The sequence below is a fragment of the Cryptomeria japonica genome, chromosome 6 (genome assembly GCF_030272615.1).
Source record: "Cryptomeria japonica chromosome 6, Sugi_1.0, whole genome shotgun sequence".
Taxonomy (NCBI): domain Eukaryota; kingdom Viridiplantae; phylum Streptophyta; class Pinopsida; order Cupressales; family Cupressaceae; genus Cryptomeria; species Cryptomeria japonica.
Genome location: NC_081410.1, coordinates 156,068,241 through 156,080,345, shown reverse-complemented (window position 1 = coordinate 156,080,345; position 12,105 = coordinate 156,068,241). Strand labels below are relative to the sequence as shown.

General features: G+C 40.5%; 1 protein-coding gene across 2 annotated transcripts in view; it reads right to left on the bottom strand.

The window, feature by feature from the left end:
* The window catches only part of LOC131035120 (protein-L-isoaspartate O-methyltransferase), a 122,168-nt gene that overhangs the window by 45,608 nt on the left and 64,455 nt on the right, over positions 1 to 12,105 (bottom strand). For both annotated transcript variants that reach the window (XM_057966759.2, XM_057966760.2), the window contains exons 4-5: positions 3,104 to 3,208; positions 2,736 to 2,859 (exon numbers count right to left, since the gene is read on the bottom strand). In XM_057966759.2, the coding sequence (XP_057822742.1) occupies positions 2,736 to 2,859; positions 3,104 to 3,208 (229 nt within the window). The remainder of the gene's footprint in view (positions 1 to 2,735; positions 2,860 to 3,103; positions 3,209 to 12,105) is intronic.

Below are 12,105 nucleotides of genomic sequence, written 5' to 3'. Positions count from 1 at the left end.
GAGTTCGTTGGTCCCTTCTCCTTCCCTTTTCTTTCTTAGGAATTTCAGATTCCGAAGTCCGGGAAACCGGTCTATCCCTTCCCTTATGGGGAGAGGTATCTCGTCTCCCCAGACCCCGGAATCCCGAACTTCCCTTCCTTCTAGATTCTGAAGACCGAAAAACTAGTCTACCCCTTCCCTTTTGGGGAGAGGTATCTTGTCTCACCGGACCTCAGAATCTTGGACTTCCCTTCCTTTCGAATTCCAAAGAACAAGGAACCAGTCTACCCCTTCCCTTTTGGGAAGAGGTATCCCATCTTCCTGGACCCCAGAATCCCAAAATTCGCTTCCTTCTAGATTTCGGAGTTCAGGGAACCGGTCTACCCCTTCCCTTTTGGGGAGAGGTATCTCGTCCCCCTAGACCCTAGAATCCCGAACTTCCCTTCCTTCCAGATTCCAGGGTCCGAGGAACCAATCTACCCCTTGCCTTTTGGGGAGAGGTATCCCATCTTCCCCAAACACTGAAACTTGGAGTCCTCCTCCCTCTCATTCCTACAAACTCCAAGGTTCCTGCCTCTTCTTCCCTTCCAACATTTTCTTGAAGGCTCGACGTTCGACCTCCAATGACATCAACACTTCCAAATGGCGTGATCAACACTCAAGGCTATTAATGCTCAACCAACTCCTACGACTTGTCTACTTTCACTTATGGAGCTACAGGGGCGCATTTAATGATTTTTGCAAGATTGCCATCAAGTGGAGGTCCAAGGCCATGCTTATTTATAATTGCTTAATGGCCTTCATGTCAGGTCTATATGCTCTGACTGTGGAATGTCAGGCAATCTGCCATCTAGAAGTACTTTCCTTCTTGGGATAGCCTTGTCGGAGTATGGATGGGTGTCTTGCATGCACAACCATGTCAGTGCACTTCCCTACCTTCCCGGACTAACATTCTCCTATGCACTCCGGGGCCAAGGTTTCCCCTCTTTGACCATTGGTCTCTTCTCTATGACCAGTTTGCGATATATAAGTTGTTAAGCTTCATTGTAAAGGGTTCTCTCCATGTTGGCTTGAGCTACTCTCTGTTCTTTCACTTCTCTTGAAGATTTGTATATTTTATTGCGTTTCTGCAACTGTAAGTTTGGCCATTGGCCTAAGAATGAATTAAAATCATCATTCTTGCCTCTCTTCGACTTATGCATGTTGTGTATGTTTTCTTACCTTCATTATAAGCGTATGTTTTGTGGCTTTCTCTCACGTATATGCTGTGTTAACTTGTTTTTGAGTGTGACTTGTGGGAAACCTTTCTCCCCTTGTGACATTCAACGAATCCTAACCTCCATACGTGCGTTTGGGGTCATTCATGCAACTAAAGTTTGTGCATCTCCACGGTATTTTGATTGATTCTTTGTGTCATTCCGGGTGGAGAGAGGAACATCTCTTATCTTGGTGCATCACCTCCTTTCTTTTTGGCATTTCCTTCTTCCCTTTTCCTCTACAAGCTGTTAGAATAGGTCTAGAAGTAGAATTGGAAGTGTTGGGTTGGTTCAACACTTGCACCTGGATTGAGAAGGAAACTAGCCTAGCCTTCTCCGAAGATTCAACCCCCCTTGTGCAAGGTCCCACATTTCAAGGTTGTTTCCATGTTTCACAAAGCTGTTGGGTTGTTAGCTCAACAAGGGTGCAAACTTTTGTGACAACACTTACATTGGACAACTTGTTTAGTATACAATGACTTCTACAGACACAATTGGCATGCTATAGTCATTAATATTATACTGCTGAATAAAGTCATAGTCGGTAGGTAATGCCACTTTCACAATGTAAACATGTATCAATCATGCCTAGCACAGACAACTCACAAAACAATCTCATCTATTAGTATACAAGCTGAAGTCAAACTAGAACATAACCAGTTATCTTTTTACTTAACCATTCCTCTTTGTTAATGAGTTTAACGATAGAAAATGCAGTCTTTAAGGCTTTAGGAAATCTTATAATAGATCCCTCACCTGAATATACACACCAGTTGGGCATGTCTTTATTAAGTCGGGCTCATATAGATATAAAGAAAATCATAATTCCTATTTACCCATGTGCTTATAAAAGTTTATAGTTTCTATGATAAATGCTTAATCAATGTTATCATATGAATATTTGAAATTTCATTATGTTTAAAAATTTTCCCTATTTTAATAGTATTCCCCTGCCATCCTCTAAAAAATGGCCATAGAAAAACTCATATCGGAAAAACGTCCGTCCTAGAAAACTTGGGGGAGCATAGCTATTTTGTACTAATATGTGTAGTTTGTACAACTTGCACATGGAGATATCCACACCTTATATTAACCTAGCTATTGTGTGTTGATAAAGATTATGCTTACCCTCTATGTTTTTTAGAGATTTTCTTTTTGAGACATTAATTCTTACAGCACACAGTGTTATTCTGGAACAGAGTTACAATATGGTTTATTTCAAATACTAGAAAACTATCACGTTTCAACATTGTATTGTGGAAGAACATTCCTTAACAACACTGTAATACTGCATTTTATGTATACTAAAGGAGCAAACTACAAAATAGAATGGAATATAAAATGCTAAGGCATCAATTTTATGTCTTTTTATCATTTTCTTGTAATAGGTTTCAGTGTCTGGAAATCCTAAACAGCCTACCAAATTATGTTTTCAACTACCTTCTAATGAGACAAAGAAAAGATAAGCCAGTAAAAAGTTTCAAATCCTCTGTTTCATACCATGAATGGAGAGTGCCCCTTTCTCTAACAGATGAGCAGCAGGTCCCTTCTTTATCGAATCAACTGATCTTTTTACAAGCTGAGGAATGTGTTCAACTCCTACAGTTCTTCCATTTTCCCCAACCTGAGCCACAGTTAATATTTTGGCTTAACAAAACCATGATATCTTCAAAAAATTGAATTTTCATTCCTAAACACTCACAACCATTGTCTTATTACAACTTCTTGCATGTTAAATTACATTCCAAGTGCGTAATATTTAGATCATGCATTGTTTATACAAACTCAAAGTACATATCATAATAAAGGGTATGCAACACTAACATATTCTGTTAGAAGCTACAACCAAAGCAAGAGTGAAACTATACCATCAAAGCAAAAACAGCTGATAAGTATCCAGAACCAGAGCCAACATCAAGCACGGACATGCCCGGCTTCAGGTGATCCAACAGATAATCAAGACAGTAAGCATGCTGCATTCATTACCAAGTAATACCATGTCAACTGAAAATGAAAACTATTGTGCCAAAGATCAAAAAAAGATTCAGAAATCTGAGCATAACACAGAATTGATTATAAAATTTATAGAAATAATTAGTAATTAAAATATTACAAAACACATATTTGAAAATCAATATTAATTAAAAGAAAGAGATGTTCAAGTATGGAGAGATCATAACTTGACCATCCTAGTGTGCAGCCTGAGTTGCCCTAGTGATGGAGAACTTGTGCTCTTAAAGACAGATCACAAGTTCAAATTCAATTGGGGGATAAGGTATGTATGCCTTGTTTGTAGCATAGTTAGGTGCCCCCTACAAGGAGTACGGAGTAGTCCCATATTGCTATAAGCTATCTGTAGACTCATATACAGACGGCCCAGCATTGTAGACTATAAAAGAATCTTTCTTTCTTTCTTTCTTTCAATTTCTATTAACTAGTAGCAAAGTCAATATCATTTGAGTGCATAAAAAAATGAAACTATTGCACAGCCCTACTTGATCAACTATTTGAATTCAAGATGAGAACTTCCCATTAACCATAGACAAAGGTCAGATTGATGGAAGAAAATCACAAAATTTTAAGTTCCCTGTAGGTTAAAACCTAACCATTCCAAAGAGCCTTTCTACTCTCTCAACATAATTCGGGGATCAAAGATCTTGATTTAAGCAATAAATGCTTTTGCAATAACTTTTATAACAAACTGAAGAAATGATGGGTTGTCTTCTTGTAGTCTGATAATGCCAGATTGTTTATTTTCAAAAAGAGTTAGAGTCAAAATTATCAAATTACTAAATGCTTTCCTGAAGTACCAATCTGATTTTCTTCCAAGTAAACTCCACAAAAAAATTCATCCCTGATGACAGGCTATTGCGATTTTCAGAATTCAAGACATAAAGCACTTACACAGATAGCTTTGTCATAAGGTTATAAAGAAGAGAAGGTTGTAACTCTTTCAACTGCAAGAGTAACTTGAGTTTCACATTTTGAACGAAAAATGCTTAATGCATATTACTGAAAAATATGTTCTAGATATTTCAAAGGCTTTTGTACATGGTCTTGCAAAAGAGTTTAACTACAAAAAAAATTATAAAATTAAAAAAGATCCATGGATACTCTTAGAAAAATATACAACTAATCTTATCAAAGCAAGATGCATCCTAACTATTCCCAAATTCAATAAAAAAACCCTCTTCAGATTCTTATTTGTTCTTTTGTCCATAGAAAATGAAATGAAATCCAATCTCTTCATGTGAATTTTCAGGCCACAAGCTCCCATTGCATTCATTTTTATTGATTTCACTACATTATGAAGCCTCGTTTAGGGCTACAGATATTTACTAGAACGTATATCCATTAAATATACTACAAATTTCAAAGATTAACAGTACAATTTAAAGAGTTTTGCAGTATACCCCAAGGTATATATGATTACATAGTAATTGAAATCTGCTTTAAAAGATGTCTGAACACATGGATGTTGTTTATCTATCATTGAACATGTGCTTATTATGATTATCTTACATATTGACACCAGGCCAAGCTATGTGGGTAGACAGCTGCAGATCATATAATGACAGCCATAGTTGGACTACTCGCGACTCGGCTCAACTCGCCAAGCCCTTGAGAAAAAAACTCAGCAAAAACTCAAGAAAAACTCGGCAACGTAAAAACACGCTTAATTTTAATAAAAAATGCATTTTTTTTTGCAAAATTTAATGAGAAGATGCATCCAATGAGTCAATAAATGATAACACAAAAGAAACAAGCCGATTCTAGATATATTTAAATGCAAAGTGTCTACAAAATCGCATCCTCATAAGGAATGCTGATGGCTGGAAGTAAAATAGTAAATAGTTTTTGTAAAACCAAAAGTAAATACATCATTACAAATTACAATTACAACTTCCTCTTCCCAGCTCTAGCTAAAACTAGGGGAGAGGTAAAACTAGAGGGTCTAGTCCTAGAAGTCTGCAGTGGGCGTGACTGTGCCTCCTCGCTCGGTATGGCTGGCTCATCCTCCATCCTGGATGAAGCTATGTCTCCACCTGCTTGTGGCACTAGCAATGACTCCTCATCCTCATCCTCTTCCTCCTCAATGTCATCCGGCGTGAAACCAAATCCACCCCCCTCCTCCTCCATAGCTTGCCTCTCCAAATTATTGTTGTCATCCTCAGAAAACAATGGAGGCTGCTCCTGTGATGTCCAATCACTGTAAGGATCTATATCATCCAAGTCGAGTGGACCACCTGCTACTTCCTCTACCTTCCTTACGCACAATCGAAGATTATATTGCACAAAGACAAGGTCATTGAGGTGTTTCTGAGCTAGCTTGCTCCTCTTCTTCATGTCAATGGCTTCAAACAAGGTCTAATTGTGCTCACAACTGGATGAACTACAAGGTTGACATAAGATTTTGAGGGCAAATTTTTTGAGATTTGGGGTATTTCCACCCCAAATTTGCCACCAAGCATCTGCAAATTAAAATTAGATTGAAAGTAGCACCCCTCACCGAGGTCTGAGGGTGAGAAAAAGAGGGGTGGAGAGATAGGTCTAGATCTTGGTGGAGATCTACAAACGCGCAATATTTGAAATTTCATCATTCATACTCATAGTTTCAAACTTTCAACTCCAAAATGTATAATACCAAGATTTCTTCAATGCTAATTATGTTGTTTTATGGAGCCTAATCAGACTCGGAGGTTAAATTTTCCCTACTTCCATCAACGCAGTTTCCCCCTATATTTTTCGACGAGGGTTTGGGGGCAGCGCCCCCAAGTTGGGGTCAAGGGACATCGCCCCTTGCGGGGTCAAGGGGCAGCACGTCGGGTGTTATAAAGTATAAGAAAGGAAAAAGACATATTGAAATGCCACTTATACTTAAATGTTATATTTCATGTGTATATTCTGAATGAAACTGACCTGAAAAAACAAAAATTGATAATTTTTTGACATGTTTGGGCCTCTTTTTTTAGTCTAGCCGAGTTTTTAAAAGAAAATGCAAAAACTCGGCGAGTTTTTGCTGCGAGTTAAGGTCGTAAAAACTCGTAGAGCTCAAAAACTCGGTGAGTTTTTGAAACTCGCTGAGTACTCTGCGAGTGTTTCATCTATGATGACAGCAAGGTCCATGGCAGTCAGCTATTTGAACCAAACCATTGTTGTAAACTTGTAACAGACCACCCCCGTTTGGTACAATTTTTTTTGCAATGCTCTTCTTCCCAATTGAGCAAGGTTGCTAAACAGTTTGTCATGCCCCAATCATGAATAGCACAAGAAAATTGTCTTAATCTTAAGACTTCACAATTTTCTTAATTTTTAAATCGAACCCAGGTGGGTGTATACACAGCAGCGATCTGTTTATGATTAAAAAGGCAGTGACCTGTTGTGAATAAAGAAAGAACTTAAGGTAGAAAATGGTTAATATCTCCACACACAAATGAGCAGAAGTCACTCCTTAGATCAGCGATTAATAGGAACCATAAATTGGACAGTCATTAATAGAAGGAATAGTATAATGACAGTGATCCCCTAATAGGAAGTTGTATTGATTAATAGTAATCGATAACTAACAATTAAAGGCACTTACAGCAGTGATTAGTCCGAGTTATGAAGGGACGTTATTAAGAAAGGGTATGACCCTCCTGTGGGACAGCAACCACAAAGAGTTGTCTCTCATCAAGAGACACAAAAGGACCACGATGGTAGAAGGGAAAGCAGCATTGGATAAAGGAAGAGTTTGCAGACTCAGAATTAATATATTAAATAGCAGTTTATATACTTATCAAATATTGAGGTGTGAAGTATAATGCATTGCAATATGATTTGGCAGATTTGTTGTTTGTCTTCCATTTGATAGGAAGTAGAAATATATGCAGATAATCTATTGCTTCTAATAGATATATATGCATGATTATTGATGATCAAGATTCCTTTAAAGCTTCAGCCAATCTGCCATCCCATTATGGAGGGGAGAATGTGCATATAAGGAATGCAAGTAGCATAAGGGTCCATTCAAGTTGAGCAACCCCAAGTACGCTGAGAGGCCGAATGGCGGGTGTCATTCCGTGCCCCTGGGCTTGATGGATAGGCTCGAGACACCTTGTATGATCTCTCATGGTGCTTCATAATGTGGATGAGCTATTGGGAAGAGCATAAAAGGAATCATGTTGATGTGGCTTTTATGACAACATGCAACACAAAATAAAATACTAATTATTCTATCCTCTCTTGAACAAAGAACTCCCGGATGCTAAACTATGTGATCAAATGAGACGACTCCAAGGTTTTGATAGTCAGGTCTTGACTTTATATGTGGATAGACTCAGTTATATATGGTGTGATCTTGCTGGAATCACAAGGGGGACTTCTGTTTGTACTTGAACTCTTGCTTGAATGCAGCTGTAACATGAAAACTTACTTGATTTGAAAAAAAAGACAAAAGGGATTGAGGGTTTGTTGGTTAATAGATTTGTCCTAAACAATCATAACCCTTTATAAAAATCAAATCAATAACCAATCAGTTGGGTAAACTGTAAACAATTTCCCTCTGAATTGAGGTACAGCTCCCTTTATGATATTCAATGAATGATTTAAACAGAAAATAAACTTACAAGCATACTTTTTACCAGAAAGTACTAAAGGCAAACTACCATTCATACATAGACATGTTATGAATGTGATCTTTCATGAAATCGATCTCAATAAACAAAGCACATAGACTCTGTCTAACTTCTGATAAAATTAATTAAAATGAGCTTATAAACCAACCAACTCCACTCGAGTATATGATAAATTTCCAAAGCAATGAACAATTATCACACTAAAAGATAAATCCACACAGAAATTTATTTTCATCAACTCAAACACACAGATTTAAGCCTGCGATAATTATCCATTCATTCTATTCACAGATAAAAAGTCTTTCTCAAAACATCATATATCAGAATATAACTACTAAGTCTATAAGGTCCAAAAACTCTCAGACCTTTTCAAAGTCATTTTAAAACATATATATAGCCAACATAGGCTAACTGTCTTTGAAACGCAAAGTCACTTAACCCTGCCCTAAAGTAAAATTCAGTATTTTGCATAACTAAAACTATTCTAGAACGTATCCAAAGAAACTAAACAAGAGGCCGAAATTTGCTGGCACGATCAGGGTTGGTGTTGTGATGTGGAACCTTCCAGGCTGGTTCTATGTTGCGGCAGTTGTTTAGTCCTAAATGTATAGTTGGTGAATAATCAGATAACACAGTATTTCCTGCACGTACCAAGTATTCATGGAACAGAACAATTGTACATCATAACATAAATGATAAATGATAATAATTAGACCAGAAAGTTATATCTTTATTCCAATGTCCAAAATTGTCCATACATAATAATCCCCCTGCCGAGGTTCCAACCAAACAATATATAGACCCGATGGTTGGTCAAGTTGCCAACCGTCACCAACTCCCAACTACCCGACGGGAACCTCTCGGCAACAAACATAAACATAAACATAACACACTTATAAATATCATTCTTACTAACATACGTTATTTACCCCTAACATTAGCCCCCTCAAAAACGTAGTCGTCTTCCAGACGACTCAGACAAGAGAAACTGAATTATATAAAACATAGCTAAGACCGAGAAGAGGGAGGAGGCGTCCCTGTAGTGGCCGCAGGAGGAGGTTGTTGTCCGACCTGAAGTTTTAGGTTCTTTTCCGCCAGCAGCTGCCGTTCCCGTGCTTTCTTTACCATGCGAGCAGCTTCCAATAGCTTTTTATCTTTCTGTTCCAGCTATAAGGTGAGTTCTGCCACTTGGGCTACTAATGCCTCCAAGTCAACTGTACCAATTTTTGTTGGTACCGTACCGGTTTCTGCCTCCAAGTCACTCGTACCAGTTTTCATTGGTACCGTACCAATTCCTGTTGGCACCATACCAATTCTTGTCGTACAAGTACATGTTGGCACCGTACCAGTACCTGTTGGCACCGTACTAGTTCTTTGTTGGCACAGTACCAGTTTATATCGTACCAGTACCTGTTGGCACCGTACCAGTTCTTGTTGGCACAGTACCAATTTTTGTCATACCAGTACATGTTGGCACCGTACCAATACATGTTGGCATCGTACCAGTACCTGTTGGCATTGTACCAGTTCTTGATGGCACGGTACCAGTTCCTACTAGTACCGTACCAATTCCTGTTAGCACAATACCAGTTCTTGTTGGCATCGTACCAGTACATGGTACTGTACCAGTTCTTGTTGTACCAGTTCTTGTTGGTAATGTACCAGTACTTGCTGGAGTCGTACCAATACATGTTGGAGCCGCACCAGTACTTGCTAGTACCGTACCAATTCTTGTTGTACTTGTTCCTACCGATACTGTACCAGTACCAATTGGAGCCATACTAGTACTTGTTGGAACCGTACCAATACCTACTGACACTATACCAGTACCTATTGATGTTGTACAAGTACCTACTGGTATCGTACCAATGTCTTTCGTACCAGAACCTGGATATGCCGTACCAATTCCTTGCTCGGCCATTCTATCTTTTCTTGGTACGGCCTCCCCTACCACTGTCTGGTCTACCGTACTGGTACCCTCTGTGGTTTCTGACGCTAGTACTGGTTTCTGTGGTAATGATACCCGCCGCTGCGCTGGTGGTTCCCCTTCATTGATTTTTCGGAACAACACCCCTACTGGTCGTACGTCCCCCACAGGGCTGGCCACCGTAAGTGCTTCTTGTGGTACCAAGTGTGTCGAAGGTAATTTGGAAGGTGTGAACTTTACCCTCGTACTCTTCCATTGTGCCCGTAACCTTCTGTGTTGATCCTCCTCTTCTTGCTATTGCGACCCTACTTCCCCTTCATCCTTCGCAACTATGTGAGGTGCCATATGAAACCCCTCATCACCACTTTCCTGCTCCTCCGTCTCTTCTGCCTCCTCAAAATCCTCTACGCTACTGGCATCTTCGACCTCTACGAACGTGTCCAACTTTCTTCTGCTTTTGGCTGGCTGCGTGGTGTCACCTAGTGTGTCCAGATGAGTATAGTAGTACATGGTAGGTTTATTCGGTTCCACCAGTCTGCGCGATTCGAGGGTTCCCCACATTTTTGGTGGTACTTGCAGGCGTATGACATCCAGGAATAGGCTAATAGCATGATGGCACATGTATAATGTCTTGTGTTCCAGCTTCAAAAAAACATGAATTCGTTCTGCCAGAAGTTGTCCTTCCAACCTGGTACCAGTGATCGTCATACCAGAACCTGTCGTACTAGCACCTGGTGTACCAGTACATGCTAGTACCATACCAGTTCTTGTTGGAAATGTACCAGTTCCTGTTGGAACCGTACCAATACCTGCTGGTACTATACTAGTGCTTGTCGTACCAGTACCTGAACATGTAGTACTAGGACCAATTACATGTACGGCGACCTCGTTTTTCCCTAGTGAGGCCTCCTCTGCCATTGTCTGGTTTGCCATACTGGTACGGACCATTGGACCAACTGCTGCCTCTACACCGTACGGGTTAACTCGTGCACTTCCGCTCCCTGGTCGTACGGCCTCTTCAACCTGTGCCAACTCTTCACTCAACTCCACATGGATGGCACAAATCTCTGCACAGATACCCTCAAACGTTTCCTACAACTGCTCTTTGCGTGTACAAACGCTACGGATCCTACACGTACATTATGTCTGTTTTCTAATCGTATAGTCTTTCTCCTTTATCCGTTGCTAGTCATACAAGATCGTATGACTTAGTTTCCTGTGGGTGCAATGTTCCGTCGTAGGGTATTCTTCCCCTTGTAGGTCGTACACCATACGGGCTATGCCAGTCTCCCTTCTTTGCCAACCGTACGTCGTACAGATAACTCAAACACTGCCAATCTCCCTTCTTTGTCGACCGTACGCTGTACAGATAACTCAAACACTCCCTCGACTAGCGTACACCGTACGAGTGATCCAGTACGGGGTTCCAGTCATCCCCTACGAGTATCACCTACAAGTCCTCGTCCTTGCCTAGATTGAATTTTTTCACATCCCTTTCCTCGTACTTGATGGGTTTATCCCGTTCAAACTGGTGGGTTGGCGTGTCATCCATCCGTGCCATTCCCTCTTGGTATCTACCGCACTCCGGGGGAAAGGGTTGTTCTTCCATCCCGCCGCTTGATTCTCCTATCTCACATATTTGAAGCATGTGACACTCCGGGTGGAAGACCTCATAGTCCTCCATTTGCCAATGAAAAAGTCCAACCAGTGAACTGGTTCCATCCTCGGAACATCCATCCAGTTCCAACACTCCTTCCTCGTTGGGTTCTTTCCCTCCTCTGTCTCCTTCAGAACCCCACTCCCATCTATTTGAATCTTCTGAGTCGGAGTCCGATGACACGAGTTCTTCGCTAACAGATCAATTATATACTTATGACCGTCACTCTCGATTGAGAGCGTATTCCTTTTCCAGTTATGATTAGCTTTGGCCAAGATCAGCCACCCCCTTCCTAGAAGAGCGTCGTACAATTTCCTTTCCAGCGGAATGACTACAAAATCCAGAAGGAATTGTTGCGTCCCAATTACCACCTTTTGTGCCATGAGGGTACCGAGGGGTTTGATACCGTGTTGATCCGCACCGACCAAGTGGAACGTTAGTGGCCAGAGTGTAAGCTTGCCGAGGCTTCGCCAAGTTTCCTCCGGTAGTACGTTGACTCCGGACCCACCATCAACAATGGTGTTTGTAAGCTTTTGTCCCATTATATCCATCTCTACTACTGCCGGTTTTCGTCCGACGCCCACCGCGAGTAGCATAGGATTCATGGCATCCATACCAGATTCCTTTACCGGGTCCGTACTACATGGTTCCGCCACCGTTTGGTGTTCC